The sequence below is a fragment of the Gadus chalcogrammus genome, chromosome 16, assembly GCF_026213295.1.
Source record: "Gadus chalcogrammus isolate NIFS_2021 chromosome 16, NIFS_Gcha_1.0, whole genome shotgun sequence".
In the NCBI taxonomy this organism is placed as follows: Eukaryota; Metazoa; Chordata; class Actinopteri; order Gadiformes; family Gadidae; genus Gadus; species Gadus chalcogrammus.
The window spans coordinates 19626432-19648109 of NC_079427.1; the positions used below are offsets into that span (position 1 = coordinate 19626432).

General features: G+C 48.0%; 1 protein-coding gene across 1 annotated transcript in view; it reads right to left on the minus strand.

Annotated features, from left to right (window-relative positions):
* ssh2a (slingshot protein phosphatase 2a) overlaps positions 1-21678 on the minus strand; it is a 33671-nt gene that overhangs the window by 4740 nt on the left and 7253 nt on the right. Inside the window, exons 3-14 of the mRNA XM_056610822.1 lie at positions 8939-9051; positions 8248-8312; positions 8032-8153; positions 7782-7847; positions 7541-7606; positions 6656-6850; positions 4525-4618; positions 3314-3442; positions 2900-2946; positions 2441-2587; positions 1775-1975; positions 148-1147 (exon numbers count right to left, since the gene is read on the minus strand). Of these exons, the coding sequence (XP_056466797.1) occupies positions 148-1147; positions 1775-1975; positions 2441-2587; positions 2900-2946; positions 3314-3442; positions 4525-4618; positions 6656-6850; positions 7541-7606; positions 7782-7847; positions 8032-8153; positions 8248-8312; positions 8939-9051 (2245 nt within the window). The remainder of the gene's footprint in view (positions 1-147; positions 1148-1774; positions 1976-2440; positions 2588-2899; positions 2947-3313; positions 3443-4524; positions 4619-6655; positions 6851-7540; positions 7607-7781; positions 7848-8031; positions 8154-8247; positions 8313-8938; positions 9052-21678) is intronic.

Sequence of the window (21678 nt, forward strand, 5' to 3'; positions counted from 1 at the left end):
CCGCCACTTGTCTCGGGAATGAATGCCGATTGTTACCTTTCCCACTAAAACAAAAGGCCAGTGTTACTGGTCGTCGGTGAGTTTCGTATCCAGTGGGAAAGGGGCAGTAGAGGAGGAAAATGGGTGGGGGTGGGGGGGTGGATGTACCTGACTCATCTCCTTCCTCGGCTCCGGCTCTGGCTCCTCCTCCTCCTCCTCCTCCTCCTCCTCCTCCCTGTGTTCGCCGTGCTCCTCCAGGGAGGGCTGCGACGGTGACGGCGGCGTGCGCGGCTGCGGCGCGCGGTCCGGGGTGGGCGGCGCCCGGGCCCCGCGCCCGTCCAGCGCCAGGCCCAGGAACTTCTCCCGGGCGCTGAAGAAGTCGATGCTGTCCCCGCTGTAGCTGGAAGAGGCGTCGCTGCGGCCCTCGGAGCTGCTGCCGCCGTCCGGCTGCTCCTCGCTGGGGTTGTTGTTGTCGTCATTGACGGGGGCGGGGTTGGCGATATTGTTGTCGTCATTGATGGGGGCGGGGTTGGCGATATTGTTGTCGTCATTGATGGGGGCGGGGATGTCGTTCTCATTGATGGTGGCGGGGGTGGGGGCGGTGATGGCGGTACCATTGACCTCATGGGTGTGGATGGGGGAGGCGGTATTGTTGTTGAGGGTGATAGTGGTGGTGGGACCCCGGGAGAGGGGAGGTGCGGCCGCGAGGGGGCTGAGAGGGCTGAGGGGGCTGAGGGGGCTGACGGCGCCGCTGGCCAGACCCTCGGACAGGGAGCCCTCCAGGGTGTCGCTGGAGCCGGCCGTCAGCGGGGAGGCCTCCTGCTCCGAGTCAACGCCGTCAGGGGAAGGCGGTGCCAGGAGGTGGAGCGAGTACGGCGGGTGGGGCGCGGCGGCGGCGGCGGGCAGGCTACTGGGGGCCAGGGTGCCCGCCCGGGGCCGGGGGGAGAGCGGGTCGGCGGGTCGGACCGACGCGTCCAGGGGATCCGCGCTCAGCGCCTGCAGCACGGCGACGCCCAGGAAGTGATGCAACGAGGGGGAGGAGACGTTGTTGTTGTTGTGCGGGTCCGAGCGGCCCAGCGAGTGGGAGGTGGGCTTGCACAGGGGCTCGGGACGATCCGATAGGTCGCCGTCTGAGTGGGAGCGCCACAGCTTGTTGTGCCTCTGTTTGCTGGGGGGGGGGGGGAACATTAAACAGACCATTAGTGGGGGGTAGGGACACAAACAGGGCCCTAGTTGTGTGGCATGACATTATCTCTGTTCATCTCCCCGGAGCTTCGTCATGTATATTCCCCCTGTGTAGTGAGAATAATAAACTAAACATAGCAAAACTCTAAGAAGATTAAAGGAAAGACCACAAGGTCTTCAATTCTTGAAAGAAAAGACTGAAGGCATTCTCTCGCTTTGGGCTAGCCCCACAATGCAGACTTCAGATTCATATCACAGGTCTGATGGCAGACTAGTTAGAATTGGGGCAGACGGGGGGTTTCATCTTCTTTCACTTCATGTTTGCTTCGAACAAACATGTTGCCCGAGGCGAGGATCCGGAAGCGCATTATTGGCTATTAACAGCAAACTTGGCTAGCAGTAGCAAACTAAAAAATGTTGTCTGAAGGATAGAAATCAAACCCATGCAATTGGCCACTGTTCAAATTATTTTGTTCGGTAGAATTTCCCTCCAATGAAACAGGAAACAAGGCGGTTTCCGCTTCCTGGCCCGGTCCGTGTGTCAGTCTCTCCCCTCAGATGTTCTGCCGCCACAGAGCAGTCCCGCTGGGGGGGTCTGAGATGAGCGTACCTGGCCAGCAGGATGCCCTGGTACTCCTCCAGCTGCTTCATGAAGGAGGGGTTGGGCTTGGTGACGGCGCGGCACTGCTTGACGTGGTCGAAGGCCTGCTCCAGGTCCCAGCCGTACTCCTTCATGGCGTAGGCGATCACCGTGGACGCCGAGCGGCTCACGCCCATCTTGCAGTGCACCAGGCACTTGGCGCCGGCCTTCCTGTGAAGGCGGAGGGGTGACGGGAACCACAGCCGTTTAATGACGCTCTGCACCCAAAGTTAGCTATTAACCATTACAAATAGCGCACAATGGTTGATTCATGAAATTTTCCCCAACAGAGATGATGCAATATCTGAAGTGAATGGGCAGGATCTAGAAGTCCTGCCCATTCGATGTTTTGGATTGTCTACCTGTCTCTCTGCCGACCTACCCGGCTATCTGCACACACTCTACCCGCGCCCTCATTAAGCATGAACGGAGTCTTCCACAAGGCTAGGCAGACATATTGCTAAAGCCAGCGCGGTGGTCATGTGTTTCGGGGGAGTGGCTTTGGAAGGAGGATGAAGGGTGGGATTTCCAAATGTCCTCCTCTAGCTTTAACCATAACATGGATGAATCATTGACGCAGTGATAAATGTTTGATTAGGCTAAGGCGTGTGTTGTTGCGTGTGTGCGTGTTCATACTTGGCTTTGGAGATGAACTTGTAGGTCTCGTTCCAGTACTCCAGCAGGTTGGTGGCCTCCTCGTCGAACACCCTGATGTTGTGGTACTCAAACACTGCCGGGAAGAAGTTGTCGATCTCCCGGGTCACGTTGAGGATGTACCGCACCCTGGGAATGCCAAAATGAGTTCGTCACCCGCTTAGCCTGACAGCTAATAAAACAGTCACAGTGAATTTATAATCAAGTTTCGAAATCTTTTGAGGTGCGCATAGCAAAAACATTAACAGCCTTTTTTCGATGTGACGCAAATAAACTGTAAATGGGGTTCTATTTCTGCCGTTGGCTGCGAGGGAAAACATCTGTCCGGGGGGAACAGCGTGTTCGGCCGTTCCGAGCGCGAGCGCTGGTGTGAAAGATAAGTCAAGGGGAGGGCATGTGAGTCAGTGTTGTGGTGCTCAGAGAATGTCTGTGTCTGCTCACCCGCTGTTCTGCAGCTCCTCCAGATTGGACGCATTCCACTCAGACCCCTGGAGAGACACACAGGAACACGCAACGGTCAAGATTTAATGAAACCGACCACAGAGGGGTTCCTGGGCCCCGGTGGAACAACAAGGAACCGTCGCCTATGGTCCGGTGCATATTAAAGCACGCTATGTGGGAACATGACTGCGTCCTCAGAGCGCTTTCCTAACCAGTGGCTTTAGAATGATTGCCTCACATTCACCCATTCACTCCACGCCGGCCGTGTCAACCACGCAAGGCAACAGCAGGCTCGTCGGGAGCAATCAGGGTTATGAGTCTCAGGATGCATGCAACGTGTAACCGCAGTGGTCAAAGACCTGGACATCGGTGTATTCAGCCAGCGGGTGGGGACGGGTGGTGGTGGCTTCTTACCAGGTACACGTGGTCGAAGATCTTGGTGGGGCTGTCCATCTGGCCCAGGATGACGATCATCTCGTTGTCGATGAACTCTTTGAACTCCCTCAGGTTGCACACCATCTGCATCTCCAGCTCTGTGCGGATCTGCCCGGGGGGGGGGGGGGGGGGGCAACAAGTTGTGTTAAACGCCCGTCACGTGATGCTTTTACTACCATCCCCCGGTGGCACGGCCACAGGGGAATGGATTCTGGAGGTCAACACAACGGACCCACACCAGAGATAAATAGATCTCTGCAAGGACAGAGCGGTGCTCCGTGAACAAACAGGGGGGTTTTAATCTAACCCTGGAATGGTTCCCCACGATGGTATGATTATTACATCGGACTCTGGGGCGGACAAGACAAACACACTCTGGTCTGCTTTCACACAGGGCTCTAAGCCCACTTTCTGAGCGAACTTGGATGAATGTGATCCGATCAAAATATAGGAAGCTATATACAAAAAACTATGCATTTTGGGTTGAATGTACTGTGCTGCCGCAAACAGGCTATAGTGAGTCACGGTCAGACTTGGTGCCATCACCAGGTAAAAGCACTTTATATACGGAAGGAATCAAAAGTCGTTTCGGTAACTCACAAAAACTGAGGATTTTAAATTATTCATTGACCGAAATGCGGTTATTTTTAGATTGCAGGACACTAGAGCCAAAAGAGAGAAAACCAAAGGAAGTACAAAGTTGCTGCTCCATTTTTATTGTCCACAACAGAGAGGCGTTGTGACTTTACCTCAGATGTTCTGTCCAAGAGACAAGCAACCGTTTTTACAGTCCGACATGCGATTACATTACTTGGTTCACAAAGTCAAGCATGAACGCAAACCAATCGAATAAAAATGCAACAGAGTTTCCACTTTACCCCTGAATTTGCAGAGTCTATCAACCTAGGTTTGAAGGTGCCCTTATAGGCCCGTTATTATAATATAAATAATAATAATAACAACAATAATAATAATAAAAGTAATAATAATAAGCGTGGTTTCTTTCAGGCCTGTAAAACATACAGTTCTGGTTAGGGCGATAAACTGCCATTAGGTTGAATAACAATTATTCAACTTTTTTGTTATTCAACAAAAAAGTTGGATAACAAACAGTCCCAAACCCTAATTTCATGTGCCGTTTCGTGTGTCTGCGACAGTACAATGTTTACAGTATATATGCTCTGTCCTACCTCCTTGGAGGTGACGTTCTCCAGGTCTTTCTGCATCATGATCTCTCGAAGGCGTGTCTTGATCAGCCTCTCTGTGCGCTCCCTCTCCGTGGGTCTGTGGGCACAAGAGACCCCTGATTAAACACCTTCAACGTACTGTACTCTGTGGCCCCAACACACACACACAGTTTTTTTTACTGTCCCCTGGCCTGTCCCCCTGTGTTTTCTCTTTTTCTTCCTTTAGATCTCAATGGGGAGACTTGTTCAGAGTAAAGAATTGCCGTTTTTGTCCGGCGCGGCCAGAGGTCGGAGTGGGAGGAGCAGAGAATGCGGCGAGCGGTGACCGTTGGTGTTCCACAACAGAGTGGCCTTGTGGAGCGCGGCTCCGGTGCCCTCCTGGTATCCACGCCCGCCGCGCTGAGGCCCGGGGTATTTTGGTTACGACCGCAATGCGGATGATAACAAGCGGCCTAATTAAGTCTCCGGAGAAACACACGCCGCCTCTCTCTCTCTCTCTCTCTCTCTCTCTCACCATCCTCCTTATCGCGCTCTCCCCTGAATGCCTCCTACGGTGTGCGTTCCTGTATGCATGGAGATGGTGGAATGAGGCCCCTTGTTTACCCCCAAACATACAGCCTTGTTAACCCTCATTTGAGGAAAATGCCGGAGGTTGCTTGGAGAGTCCGTGTCCGTGTGCACACGCGGACGTGATTGCGTGCATCTGAATTTGACAGTATAGACCTTTCCTGATTCCCCCCCCCCCCCAACCACTGTCTAAATATGAAGGACCAGTTACGAAGACAGGACCTTCTGTGACCTTGACCCTACAATGCTCCATGTCCTCAACACACACACACACACACACACACAGATGAGAGACAGGATGAGAAAACACAAACCTGCAGAATACACTGGACACACTATACCCATGTGATAATGATACGTAATCTAGACTTGATGATGGAGAAGGAGGAAGATTGTTACGGGAATTGAGCCCGCCAAGCAGCTCATAACTCGTCCCGTATGAGCCTCACCCCGACCAGGAGGATCAACACAGCCTTTGTTTTGGAAAGCGTGTTTGCATGGAGGCCAATGAGCCCGTCTGCCAGTAACATGGATCATAAATGACTGAATGATGAGTCACTTGGTAGTGTACACATTAAACAAACAGGTAGATGGAAACAGATGAGGTCACACACACACAAACGCCATTTCTTTCTCCGTTTGTTAATGAGACACACTACATTGACACTACATGTTTCGTTAACAATGTCACACAATGAATGTGAACAGGATGGTGAACCGGACGCGGTGCTGTGTCACACACACACACACACACACACACACACACACACCAACCCTCCCACTAATGTTCTGTGTTCTGCAGGCACAGTGGGCCTTTTCCTCTGTCTCTCTTCCTGCCTTCACCTCCTTAGCTGACTACCTGTCTCTGACCATCCCGAGTTTCTCTAAATTGTCATCTTCAGCTATCTCCCTCGCTCCCTCCCTGCCTTTTTTCCCAAGGCTTTACACCCCCTGAGTGTAAAGCCTGAGCTATTTTGGATGCTCCATGCTCTGACAGGACTGCGATATAGTATGCACACACACACACAGTGATAAACTATGCCCATGCACACACAACCACTATATCACAGGACAGTGATATATCCACACACACACACACACACGTTGTGGTAGGTGGAGGTCATGCCGATATTTTAAACCGACGTTGAGACACGTGACTAGGAGGTACGACAGGGAATTTCTCTGTTGAAAGCCAAGACGTAAATCTGCCAAATATTATTACCCCAGCCCCCTTTATCCAGGGTGGCGTGATGGGGTGTGATTCACTGGGAGGGGAAGTGACAGAGGGAAGCGTGTGTGTGACCACGGACAGTTGTGGTTGTCCATTGGGCAACGCTGGGGGCACAGAAAAGCCACAGAGCGCTTCTGTACATTGCGTGCACCCACTGCTTCGTGGGAAAGAAGACGTTGTGCAACCCCGAGAGACTTCCCCTCGTTTGTAAGCGCTGGTGTGGTGCAAAACCTTTCCAAGACGCGTAAGCAGATGTGCACATATCTCGTAATGCAATCTTCCTGGCACACACACACACACACACATACATACGCACTGACACACACATGCTCTTACACGTCGGTGAAGAGGACCGGGGAGTCGGGGCGGTGGGAGAGGACGTCCTGCATGGCATTCCACTCGTTGATGCAGAACTGATCGGAGGAGAGGCGACTCTGGTAGTAGCTGACCCAGGTCAGGAACAGGCTGCCTGGGTAGTAGTTGTGACAGCGGGCCACGTCGCAGGCCTTGTGGAGCGACTGCAGCGCAGACCTGACACCCAGAGAGACACACGGACAGGAAGAGAGAGGGTACAGAGAGACGGAGAGGAGACGTGGGGAAAGAGAGAAGTCACACCATGAGTTAAAGCTCTATTGCTGCGAGCACCTCTATACTTTGCGCCCTCACAAATTTCTCACTGACTGGACAAATAAGAGACTGCCGCAATTATGTGCAGAGTGCGTGTCTCTCTTCGTCATAACTCAGCCACTCAAATAGCAGGGTAGCTAACCGTGTCAAGAAACCCAGGCAGGGAGAAAGACGGTGCGTCTGGATAAAAACCAGAGGGAGCGGGGGGAGAAATGCACTTGAAGTTCAAATGAGAAGCGAGGGGGGGGGGATGGAGGGGACGATACAAGAGAGGCCGATTGCGGTCCCCCTGAAAGAAAAGATAGCGGGACGAGTTCAGAGGTCGTCTGCATGAACAGTGAGGTGAGGGGTCAGGTCACTGGAACAAACCGGGAGAACGGGAAAGACATCATCAAAGGGGCAAAAGCAGCGTTTGGATAAGGACTGTGTGGAGTAGGAGAGGAGGAGGCAGGCTGGTGGAAGGGACACAATGTTCACATAGCAGCAAACCAGAACAACAGGAAGCGACACAAATACCTAATTCTCCATTTCAGTTTTGGTTTTACATGACAGATAGTTTGCTGCCTGCAAGATGTGCATGAGAGGGCTGCTCACCACATGGCCTGGACGGAGACGGGCTTGAACACGTGAATCCTGTTGACTGTCGACACACTGAAACCGCTGCAGAGCGGGAGTGGGTCGGGGGGAGGGAGAGAGAGAGAGAGAGAGAGGGAGAGAGAAATCAATTTCCACAAACAAATCAATAACATTGTAGAACGTTATTCTTCGCATGGTCAACATGAGGCCACAGATATCATAGCGAGCTGGGGGCGGTTGAACGCTATGGAGGTCTTACCCGTCTCCATCCAGGTGGATCAGGGTGTCGCTCCACAGGGGCAGAACCAGGCCCAGTGTGCAGCAACTGGAGGGGGAAAAAACAACAGACGGTATGGTATTAGACCTACTCGTAAAAGGGCACACATTCAAATCCCATTGGTGTGCCACCAAGAACAAAAACGGGTCAAGCATTGTTTTGCGTAAAGCTTCAAGCAACTTCCAGTAAACAACGACTTGTACTTATTGTTGAGCGTCGCCATGGCACTGACCTATCGGAGGAGGTGAAGTCCATGCCCAGCACGATGCTCTCCTCCGTGTCCTGCCGCCCGTTGGTGGAGACCACCACCATGTAGCGGGTGAACTGGGCGTAGGCGCTCTCCAGACGCACCGCCTGGAAAGGGCACACCGAGACGCGGACCATTTAGTAAACGCACCCCGTTTGCGTGTCTCTGACACAGCCATCATTGTGCGAGGCGTGCACTGACCAGGCGGATGGTGTCCTCGGGACGGAGCAGGGTGAACATGGTCTGGAGGTGCTGGCGGAGGTCCCCTGGAACACACACAACCAGTGACTCCCGGCATCGTGACTTCACACCACACACACACACACACACCCTGGAGCTCCCTTGGCCCCTGTGTCAGCCCGGTTCTAGGCTGTGCTCTTCAATTGGTGCGCGACCTCGCTCATTTTATTAGTTTAGGCAGTATTCAGGATTGCGATCTTGTTAAAAAATGTCAACATCATTGCAACTATTCTCGGAAATAAGAGCGGCTAGAGGAACAGGGACGCATCTGTGGCCAGTCATGCGATCTCCCAGGCACCTGCGTCATTGTGCAGGCCTTATTTATTGTATGTGAACTAAAGGGCAATAAGGCAACAATGGCGCAGTGTGAAAGTTGTTTACACGTTGGGCCAAATCCCTTTTACAAAACGGTCACTGAAGACGCTCGTTTCATGCCACGTGAAACCAGCCCCATAAATGTGGACACACGACACCGGGTCATCCCAGCACAGTGCCCCACCTCTGCCCGGTGGCACACTTTCACAGAGAGGCCGCGAGGGGGAATGTCTCAGAAGAATTGGATAGAGTAGCCTGTGTCCCTGTGTGTGTGTGCGTATATGTCTCTGTGTGTGTGGGGGGGTGTCTGTGTGTGCATGCGTGTCTGTCCCTTTACCTGCGTGTTTGTTTCGGCGCTGGCTGCCATGGGACGAGGAGCTCTGGGTGGGGCTGCTGCCCCTGGGGAGGAAGAGTGCAGCCCCCTTCACCGTCAGGAAGCTCTCGCTGATACTGGAGGAGACAAGGAGGCGAGGACAGGAGAGAAGGGAGCAGGGGAGGAGAGAAGGGAGGGAAACATAACTTCAATTAGATTAGAAAAAACCTCAAGGCACTTTATTTTTAAAACAAACTCAAACCTCGACCCCCTCCCTGCCAAGTGACATGATCAAATTAAATCAAACTACTTTTAGAAGTCGTTCTATAATTCACATCGTCCCTCGCACGCACTGCTGGAACACGGGGTCTCAAGACGGGCGGATGATGGGGACAGCGAGCAGGAGACTCACAATGCTCCATTTAGCTCCCAGGCGGCCCGGCTTGCAGGGCACAAACAGGCCGAGAGCCCCAACGTGAACTCTAACTCTGCACAACACGGGACACTATGTTCCCTTCCTGATTCTGCGCACAGCTGCATCACCATCTGCCAATAGGGACAGATGAGCAAAGTGGCGGCGGAGTGCAGCTCTGGGGGTTTATTGGACAATAAAAGAAGAAGGGCCTTTCTTCTAGATAAGCTAGAGAGAGAAACTTTCTAGGATATGGGGTAAAACATAATACACCTTATGGTGTGCGTGTCCACTGTTCTCCCCCTGAACCACAAAGGGGCTAATTATGCCGACTATGTTAACTGTGACGGAGGTCAGCACATTGAGTTAGTAGAGATCACCACCAAAAGATATCTTGGATTTCCATGAACTAACAACAGATTTTTTCAGGTGCCTCTGAGGTCCTGTACTGCTGCCATAAAATGAAACATAAAACAAGGTGTGCCTTACTTTTGAGACAAATGACAACCACGGGATGTTCACCAAACACTTATGGTGCAACTCCTCTTTCAAACTTTGACCTTGGCCTTGGTTCACAAATGTCTTTGCGTAGCGAGTGCAATGCATGAAACCCAGGAAAATTACAGAGTAGAGATTTGTTAGGCGTATAATGTAACTTGTAGTACAAGTTTTGTCTGGCAAATGAAGGTTTTATAATTGTCAATAATGAATAAATAGAGCTTCCCACCAACTTTTCTATATAAATGTATCCATTGCGCAGTACAACTTAAAATTACAACCTGCAGGCTTCTGCATCCAAAGCAACAAGCAATGGGAATCTAAAAGGTTTTTTTCTTCAATGGTCCTGTACTTTTTTTCTTTTTAAATGAACCCACTTAGCATTTTGGTTTTAATTCAAGTTACAGCGCACATTCCTTTTTTAACAATCTGACTTAAGAGCTGCTTCCACACATTCGTTCATGCATTGCCTTCATTTTCTGCTGGTAAAAGAAGATTTCGAGTCTGTTCTCAGCGCAGCAATATGATATAACCTGAACTGAGAAGAATCCTCACACAATAGCTGTTGGTTTCGTAGCCTCTAGGTCCAGAGGAGACGGCCGAGAGAAGGGAAACACAGAGCCAGCCTTGCCAAGCCAGCACCAGCTGCTGCAACCAAAGAGAGACACTTCGCCCCAGAACTAGCTGGGAAGTTCACCCCACTGTTTTCAATCTTTCGAACGGATGACCTGAAATTAGCATGAAGCTAGCTAAAAGTTCCCATAGCTTAACATTGGTGGTACTAGCCAATCAAAGACACAGATAATACCATGAGATGGTGTGAAAGCTGACTGCATGTTTTACCTTGACACAATGTTTAGACAGAAAACTATCCCTTGGAGGATTTGAATGATACTATCCTCCCTGTTAGACTTAATCATCTGCCTACTAGTGCAATTAAACCCGACTTCCTTTTTTATGGGGTATACTCATGTTGAAACACAGTACACATTGATTCAATGAATCATTATTTTGAACAAGACAGACTCACACTTGCGTAGCAAAAAGATAAGATAAAGAACAGTTAAAAAAATAAAAAATATTTGTTTATTAATCTAGTGTACGTCATTGGTATGAAGTCATTGAGTTTTGACAGTGTCGAAAAAACTGCTTGTTCCCAGCTGTCCATGTTCCCTCTGACCTCAGTTTCCCGTCTACCCCAACCTCTTCCTGTTCACCATATTTGTCATCAACCACATCTTGGCTTGCAAATTCCTTTATCCTGCATTTGCCCTGTTTTTTTATTTTGTTTCAACACTTCTGATTGCATCACAGAGTACAGAGTACATATTGAGTATATAAAGAGTACATATTGAGTAGATATGTGTGATTAAAGAACGATATGTTAAAAAACAAAGATTTTTTTGGTGCGATCTGTACGTAGATCGTTATGTATGATTTTTATCTGCGTGTGGATCGTTAATTTATTCCGTTCGTTCTTTGATTTGCACATGCACGTGTATTACCTCTATGATCAGGTACCTACAATCCATATCTGCAAAAGGATCATTCATTTCGTTCTTCATTTTGCGCATGCTCATCACTTTATAGGAACCCTTTTTCTATGTGGTGTATAAATGTGTGTATTAAAGACATTGTTTCTTCATGGGCAAAAATAAACCAAAATATGGTTATTGATTATGAAACTGAGAATGTTGGCTATATTTTGTATCGTTTGTCTACTTGACATGCTGACATGCATTATTCTATGCGCAAATGAACGATCCGAATCTAAATTATTCGTCCATTTTAATTAACTGATCTGACGAAAGATCAGAACTTTGCATCACTAGTAGATACTGAGTTCATATTTAGTATATATTAAGGATTGAGTAAACACTGAGGTCATGGTTTTGCAAAACAATGGCAACAAAAAACACAAAAAAAATGACATGTTGCTGTGGTTACTTAGTTATTGACAAGGATAGCATCCAATATCTATCTCCTTAAAATATGTGACCAGTATCCTACTTTTTTTATTTTTTTAATGGAGCTCGTCTAAATACCTGAAATGATGATTGATTTACTTGACAGAAGGTGATACCATCCCATGGATCAACAATGAATAGCTTGCTGTTGTCAGTTGAACACTGCTATCGCATGAACACAGCCCAAGACACCTCTGTGCATATTTATATTGCCCTCTGTATGTAACCATATCAGCTCAAAGCATGTGATCCATCATGCAGGTCCATTTTAAAGGTTGACCTGAAAACCTTTGGGCATTGCCAGTCTCCTGCATGGAGTTAGCCACCGTATCTAAATATAACATGTACAGTCGCTGATTCTGGATCCCTCACACACCAACGGCTCATGGGATTGCCAATGACCAGATCTAGGTTAGTGTTGTTACAATGTGATTGTAAAATGTCATAGGGTAATGCTACAACTCTCACTGCAAAGCAAGCGCGCGCACACACGCGCGCGCGGGCACGCACGCACGCGCGCGCGCGCGGGCACGCACGCACGCGCGCGCGCGCGGGCACGCGCACACACACACACACACACACACACACACACACACACACACACACACACACACACACACACACACACACACACACACACACACACACACACACACACACACACACACACACACACACACACACACACATGTGTCAGGTGGGATGTAAAGTTATTTGTGCTGTGGCTTGAATTAGCTTTAAAGGTTTTGGCTATTGACAGGGTATACAGTAAAGCTAGGCCTTCTTGATTTACATGGTCTACTTATAATTAACGAAATAGGCTTCATATTTAAGTCATTACATCTAAAGCAGGACAATTGCCTTAAGCCGACAACGCAATCCCCTACTGACCCAACCTAGACCCAAAGGTAGCATGACGACCAAACACCACACCTCCTCATGTAGGCTATGTCATTACCCTACCTGTTGTTAAGTAAACAGAAACAACATGACACAGGACTGCTGCAACTAGGTCAAATACACAGTTATTGAATGGAGATCAAAGAGGACCACAGAGTGCTAGGGACAACCAACAGGTGCAGCTGGTGAGTGAGTGGAGCAGGGCTGGATGAAGACAAGGACCAGATAACACAGCAAGGGGCGGGTCATCTTTTGGCAGGGGGCCCCTCTCAGATCCTGGGCACAAGCACTAGGTACAAGTTAGGGCAACGGTCATCCATGCGACCCAATCATCGCTATGTTGGGACTGCTCTAAAGCAGCAGACGGACAAACTGGGCAAACCCCCCTCTCTCCACATACCCCCCTAACTCGACCTCTTTCTCTTCTTGCCCATATTAGTCACTCTGAGAACGGGGCTGGGATAAATATAGGGCCAGGCTGCATGCAGGCCAGGCCGTGCTAGGGCCTAATGATTTCACACCATGCACACTCATGCAACCTTTGAGGGCCTGAGAGAGTGACCTGCAGTTTGTGTGTGTGAGGAACCAAGAGTTTCTAACAAAATATAGGGGGAGAGAGAGAGGGTAGACCCCATACCAGCAAATGCAGAGCAAGCAACATAGAAACAGCATGTAGTCCACATATTAGGCTTTGCTAGTGTAAGACATAGGGTGTGCGGTATATTCCCCATTCCTTTTGGGAAAACTTATGTTCCAATTTTAAGAAGTAGGTTTTTAATGTTTAATGTGCCTTTGAGGATTTTGCAAATACAACAGATCATCGGTATTACGTAGTTATTAATCCAAATACTAATCAATGCATGAATTAAGGAGTGGATTCAAGTCCAGAATCAATTTTCAAGATTCAATACAAGCGGCTTGATTAATTTAAGTTTGGGGAGAGAGCGAACTGATAAAGTGTGAGAGATTCCATGCCAAACTCAACGATAAGAAAATTCTTCCCTAACTGCCAGCTGGTTGGAGAATCTCTGCAGGTCCAGACCCAACCACTTGTGTAGACAACGTGTGAGAAATTACCTACCGATCCAGTTTCCAGTCCCCAGACTGGTCCAGAATACATGTCTGGGGGGCCACACATACACCCTCAATGGAGATGGGCAGCCAGCATAGCGAGCTGCAGCCGGAAGCTGGCCCAGAGTCACGGCGCCGGGTTATTCTGAGAAGGACGGGTCGGAAAGCCCCTTCAAGGAATCTTCCGGTAGAACCACATCATGAATGGAAAATGCTCGGGGAGGATTCAAGAGCAACTGGTTTTTAGTCCAACTATGGTGTCAAAAACTTGCAGCCCATAGTACTTACTGCGCGAAAATGTGTACAAAAGAGTGATCGTACTATCGTCGACATAGAATATCCCAATTCAATTGGGGGCACTTTATCTGGTGCTACATGGCATTGACGTTGTGCCAAGGACAATTTCGAAGGATTTCTGAAGGAATCATTACACAACATTGGCGCCAATGACATTTACACTACTTGGCCTTTACTGGACACCATTAATGTGCCATAAAGGCAAAGCAGGCCGTGATTAATCCAGTCAATTGAACCATTGGAATATATGGCTGTACCCTACTCCCCCCTGAAGGCCTATTTGCGTGCACAAGACACACACACTTTGATGGGTGTACAGCCAAAGCGACTTAAGCTTACTTGCACAACTATGACAACAAGGAATCAGCCACAATATATGGCTTGTGTGCAAACACACTTAGTTCGGCCGGTCAGCAAATCCATTATGAATGTCATTCTTATCTTTCTTTCTCCCACTAGGCGCACGCACGCACGCACGCACGCACGCACGCACACATACACGCACACGCGCACACACACCGGAAGGAGCATGTGTGTATAATAAGCAAAATAACAATGCACCAGGTAGCGCTTATCTCCACTGAAAGACTCAGCGGCCCTGTAATTTACCCAAGGCCCCAAACAATGGTTACGCGTTACAATTCCCGCTGGTATTCTGGCCCATACTTGCCTTTAAAACACATGGCTAACACCAAATGAAGACCAGTAGAATGGAAGGAAAACAACGTCCCGCATCAAGTGTCTACAACCGTGGCTCTCACTGTGTTGATAAGGCCAGACGGCGGACCCCTGCTGACTGGTACTACGTAGGATAAACAAAAACACCCAAGCTCCAACTAAACAGCATGAGCAGTTGAAAACAAGGAAGTACAAGCCTTCTCGCATTTGATGGCAGAGCACCAGCAACACGTGCCTTTAATTACATTGCGTGTTATTAAAGCTTCCCCTTAACCTGTATTGAGCAACTTTCTTAAAAGTCTATGCAATAACTAGGCTAGGGTTACCTCAGCTAGGGTAAAAAAGACCAGAGTAACAAGAACAACAATAACCATCTCCAACACTTGCATCTCAATTGCCCTATAAACAAATGTGAGCGACCTAATTTTTTTTAAATTAGTTTAAATTAGGGACGAATTCAGAACATCTCTTACAATAAAGTTAAACCATTAGGCAATCATCTAATGAACTGCAAACTATATATTTGGCTCCAATAATAGTTAACATGCATATGTGACTAGATGACTCTTTCAACTACTAGATCCAGACTGAATAAGTTTCCCACGGCAAGCCTTAAATGAGATGGACAAAGTTTTGGCATCTCTATGGGACTGAGCAAAATCCATAAAGGGTCCTGTTTTTATTTTCTCATCAATCTGACCACTTTAACAGGTAGAGCTTTTTTGGGGGAAACATGTGACTCACCAAAACAAGAAACTAAATCATGCAAGGGCAGGCATATGGGAACGTCCGTGCATGGTGAAGCGGAGGGAACGATGCTCACTTGTATGGATATCTGAGTAGCCTGTAAACGTGTGTGTGGAACTAGGGAGACAGTATGGGTCACACCCCTATTACCCAGCAGCGGCACTGTCTTCAAGGGCATGTAGACTCATTAAAAGTCCGCTCAGTAAACGCCGGAGAACCTCACTTTCAAAGAATAGAAGTATTCCACAACATGTAGAGTACAGTGAAGTCGTAACATTGAAACTTGCGTCAACCCCAATGGGTAACTATATACAATGTTCAGCCTAATTGGACTTACAGTTGGTTGATCTGGTTTTGGGACCCCACTGCGTCGTGGTTAAAGTATGGCACAATCTTGGCTCCACAGCACGAGCAGAAGCCCCCCAAGGAGCCGTCGGAGCCGGTGCTGGACGTCGTGCCGAGGGTCATGGCGTCTTTAGAAGAGGCGTCCCGGAGGACGGCCGAATAGGACAAATGCTGGTCCACAAGTCGACTATCACTTCACTCCGGCGCTCGCGTTAAACCCCATTGCAGAAGCAGGGAAGTTGAAAGTGTTCAGTGTTTTAATAAAACGCGGAGAGACCCGTGGATATTAAGTAACCGTGTTGAGGCGGCAGGTGTAACGTTATGTTGTCTGACCACATGTCCCCGCTGTAACGACACACTGAACGCGACAGCTGTTCAACTATTATGTCTAAAGAAATGCCATCCAAAATCTAAATTTGCGTTTAACGCCAAAATACATTCGTTAATAAAAGACAATGAAGTGTGTTCTATCCAGTGTCATGGATAACTGCCTGTAGAGAGCGATTTGGCTGAAAGTCTTTCACAAGGGAGGAGCTGAGAGCAGACATGTGCTCCGAGAGGGAGGGAGGAGAGGGAGGGGCGACGAGCGTCACCGTTTACCATCGAGCCCATCACCGGAGAGCAAAACAAAAACAAAGCCTCTTGACGTCCTTAAAAAGTAATTGGTTACAGTCTTGAAAGTTGGAATTCAGCTTTTAAGGCAGAGATAAAGAAAATGTCATCATGTCTATTGACAGAGGATACATTTCATTATATTGATAACTAGCAGGGTCCATGCGATGATAACAGTGGAAAAGCTGAAACTGTGCTAGAGAAATGTGCCTCTTTTTAGATGAATGGTCTATAAATGTGTTAGCTTTTGAATGATGCGAGTGAATTAAACCCAGATGGGCCACGAGTTTAATTCAAAATTTAAAAAATAACACTGGAGTCTCCACTCCCCCTGTCCTCTGTACTCGCTCACTCTCTCCCCCGGGAACACTGACTGTGGTGTTGTTACATAAAGGGACAGGACAAAAGGAGACTTGGCCTTTACTATTGGGGCTTTTCAGATTAGGCTGGCGTCCAGACAGTACTGCAGCCTACGGCTTTGACTCCTGGTGTATCGTACACGAGAACCTAGCTGGAGGCCTCACCTGTTGGCTGGCTATCACCTGATCGGAAAGCATAGATTCTAGACAACAACAACTAATAGCATCCCCACCAGCCAACACTCTATGTTGTGGTCAACAGCTGGCAGCCCCCCCCGACACACCTGTAAGGCGCCCTTGTTAGGCTGATTAGCATGTGGCTCTAATGTGTGTGGGAGGTGAAGGTATGCGTTTGTGTCTGCAATATACAGTCTGGCAGGGCCATAGTGAGTGTATAATAAATCTCTGGTCAGACAACTCGGCAGTGTTGACCAAACTCTGCCTACCTTTGTGCTGCAAAGGGTGCCATGTTTTTGTGTGTTTGTACTGTTGGGGTGTGTTTTTAATCGCTAGGGCCTGCGGTCAGCTAGCCTCCGTGCGAGGATTACTATTTAAATACTGACGCATTTATTGGGTTTCGATCGGTTGTTGCTGTCTGATTTATGGACGATGCAAGGACTGCATCGGTTAAAGCCAAAGAGCAATGAAGCACGGGCATGGAACATGAAAGCTTACGTTTTGGGACTGGTTTGAATGCTGGGCCTATGTCGGACATTTTGTTTGCAGTAATGAAGGAGCAAGGTTTTTTTTCACTTACAAACTGAATAACACATTCCTGCTATGAAATACTCTGTGGGGCTGTTAGTGTTTTGTGACGGGGATCTTAAGAATAAACTAAATAGGACATCAACAAGTCATATTAAAAATGTCCATTTCTAAATGTTTCCATTTTATATTAGCATGGGTATCAGCTTATTTTTGGCCAGGCAAACAGTAAACAAAGACACACAACAGCATGGCTTCCTTCACACCCCGGGGTGAACTTGTCCTCACCCCAAATGCAGAGTGACACCCCGACCCAAACCCAGTTTCCCTTTTCTTCCGACCACGCTCTTTCTCCCTGGCTATAATAACAAGCAACAGTCCAGGTCCTGGTGAGCCTGGGAAATCATTCAGCTGAACTGAGAGTATGAGACCTCCGACAGCGGACAGACATAAACTCAAAACCTGTATACTTAGCACTGTGTGTGTGTGTGTGTGTGTGTGTGTGTGTGTGTGTGTGTGTGTGTGTGTGTGTGTGTGTGTGTGTGTGTGTGTGTGTGTGTGTGTGTGTGTGTGTGTGTGTGTGTGTGTGTGTGTGTGTGTGTGTGTGTGTGTGATTCCAGGGGGGTTATCTGAAAGAACACAGCACTTCCTCCTCTCAACTTTCAAATGTCTTTCTAGACATGGACTAGCAGCATAACAATTAGACCCCACAGTAAGGAGTTAAGACATCAGAGTAATGGAAAGTGTCTGTGATGTCTTCGGAATAAAATTGGCAAAATAAATTATAGAATTTTGTCCTGAGGATTGTCCTGAGGATTGTTATGATATGTTACCTTGCCTAAATCACAGACTTGTCCTATAGCTAGGATGTTTCTTCTTTTTTTTTTACAGAACTGTCTGTCTGTCTGTCTGTCTACACACCTGCTGCAGTCATGTGTTTCTGTTGTGGTGGTCAGTTTGGCAACCAGTGCTCTTCTTTCTGAGTATCTGGGGGCTGGGTCAAAGTAGAGAGCTGCTGTTTGTTTGTGTGCTTCCTCAGAGGGGTTGCATAAGTCTACCCTTTCCTCCCCTCACTCCTCATGCTGACTGCAGTGATGAATATGAGTTACAGCAGACATGTCCATCCAGGATGTCATGGTTGTGATAGTGTGTGTGTGTGTGTGTGTGTGTGTGTGTGTGTGTGTGTGTGTGTGTGTGTGTGTGTGTGTGTGTGTGTGTGTGTGTGTGTGTGTGTGTGTGTGTGTGTGTTTTATCCCATTGAGCGAGCCCAATCAGCAGACTGTTTCCAAGACCAGGGCAGGGGGCAAGCTGTTTACCATACAGTGCTCGGCTATAGTCAAGACCGAAACTATATAGGAGGAATGTCCTAATACGGCAGTATTAAGAGAATGCAATGTTGTGGTTTGTGATAACATTGAAGATTGAACGTGTAGGGTCACGACTCAAAAATATGAGGAAAAACGGTCTGCACTCGGTCTGAAAGACTTTTTTCCAGAATTAATTAGTTACCCGATCATGACTCAATCCACTTAATGAGAGAACTGAGACCATTAATACATCCATTACACACTTGTAATTAGGCTACAGGCCTAATTTGACTCATAGGGCAGACCACACACAGCAATGCCACATAGACTCAGTAAAACATTAGATAACTCAATGTAAAACGAATGGCCTTGCAATAGGGATCAATGGAGTCTGTTTCTGCCTCAACATGCCTGAATGTAAGGCTGACCCAACCTACAAAGACTACACTGATTAGTTCATTAACTCCACAAATAATGTGCTTTGATAACAAGGAAATCAAGTAGGCTCAATGTAGCCTGTTGGAATTACCAAATGTGCACCCTCACAGGCGTTGTATAAATAAATGTTTTATGAAATAGCTGGGTCTGAAATGTTCTCTCTCTCTCTCTCACACACAAACATGAATGATACTATTCTCACTCACTCACACACACACACACAACAGTGGCGGCTGGTGGTTTTTAAGGTGAGGGAGGAAGGACTGCATGCTTGGTTGCCATTGGCCTGCTTGCACTGTTAGTGGCGTATGGTGGCATAAGTATGTGAGACTCAAGTTGTTTCAGGGTTTTTTGGGGAACTGTAAAATAGCAGGGAGGGATAATTATGTGAATTGATAGAAATCCACAGATGGCAGCATTGTACTTTGAAAGCTGGTGGGCCGCATGTCTTGGACTACAAGGCCCTAAGGAAAGGATGCAAGCCAATTAGTCAAATCAGGCCTACTCTTGATTTGTAAAACTAAATAAAAAAATCTGGGCCTAGCATTGGGCCTATTTTTGCCCTCAATGACTGAAGCTATTGTTTGTTATTTGGCTATGTTTATTTTCAGCTATAATTGTTTTAAGAAAAAATGATGACACAAGACCAAAAGTGATGCCATTTAAGGTGCATCATGCTTTCCACAATATCAAACAGAACGGTCAGAGTAACAAACAATTAAAATAACAACAAGAACATTATTTCACAACTATTTACATGGGCTGTAAGCCTAACATTGTTTGGGGCAAATGTGGATGTTAAAGGTCCCATGATATGCCACCAGGTGTGGGCTGATTCGTTACAAATCTAGGTGGACTCGCCCACCTGTGATGTCATAAGAGACAGATTTCCAAAACGGCTTGTAACGGCTAATTAACCCACACCTGGTGGCATGTCATGGGATCTTTAATGGATGTTTCAGAATGTTGGTGATGGTGTTAAGCCAATTAATATTGAGGGACTTCATTTATAAATCAAGTCAGACCTCCTCACGGGCTCCGCAGCTCGGCCTCGGGCAGCCCGGCCGCGGGCAGCCCTGCTGCTGTGTTCTTTTTGGAAAAAGTCGACCAAGTCTGGATCGCTTTAACTCACTTATCACGACTCAGTTATGTGCTCTGATTGGCTAAGCATGGTGCTGAACTCCCGCCCCCTGGATACCCGTATGTGTCTTTGTGCTGTCCCTTGCGGCTATGTGTTGGCATTGCAACTTGGTTTGTGGCTATGTGCGGGAATTACACTTGTTTTTGTGGCCTTGAGCATCTGGGTCTCTTGAACATCTTGACCGCTCGTATGTCTAGAATTGACACATGATGAATGGCCTCCTGTATGAGCTGGACGCCTCCCTAGGCTCAGGATCCCTCCTTCGCGTGAGAAAGAAGCCTCTTTAATTGGCAAGGGCATATATGGCCTGTTGGTATGAATGTGTGAATTATGTTACACTGCCCAGCCGCGGGCTCCGTAGCCCGGCCGCAGGCAACGGAAACGCCAATATAACCGAACAGAGCCACACTGTACCGCAACGAACAATAGCGCACATGAGCGACTGAGCGGGTTTGTTGGTTCTCGTAGTCTAGATTTGAGGGGATAACCCCGCCCTCCAGGCTGCTCCACAGCCAGGGCTCCTGCTTATTGGTTCATAGCAAACGCATACCTTCACCTCCCACACACATTAGAGCCACATGCTAATCAGCCTAACAAGGGCGCCTTACAGGTGTGTCGGGGGGGGCTGCCAGCTGTTGACCACAACATAGAGTGTTGGCTGGTGGGGATGCTATTAGTTGTTGTTGTCTAGAATCTATGCTTTCCGATCAGGTAGCTTAGGCGGGATCCATATCCCTTAGCTAGTCACACCCACTCAGAGGAGGACTTTCCTCCTCTCTCCCATTGAACCCCATGTTATTCACCGGCCGCCAACATTTTCGGGGAAATGAATGGGAGTCAATGGAGGCTAAGGGAGGAACGACCTCCCTGAAGTAATTGTCAATAGGCGAAAGGGGGTGCTAATATCCCTGTACCCAGGGAAACAAAAATTACAAATACAAAGGCATTAGTGTAGTCATGTTTAAGGGCATTAATTCATTAGTAGTCTGGGCAATCTGCATTTTTTATTCTCAACAATTTTAGCCTCCTTTAGCCTCCACTGACACACACACACACACACACACACACACACACACACACACACACACACACACACACACACACACACACACACACACACACACACACACACACAGATGTTTGCTCATCACTCTTTTTTGAAAGGTTAATTTAGTTGAGACATCAACATGTGATGTGATGGATGGAATTAAATAAGCCTAACCCGGCAGGTGGAGGAAGAGTGGAAGCAGGTGTCTCAAGTCTCAATGAAAGGGAAGGGAAGCAGCC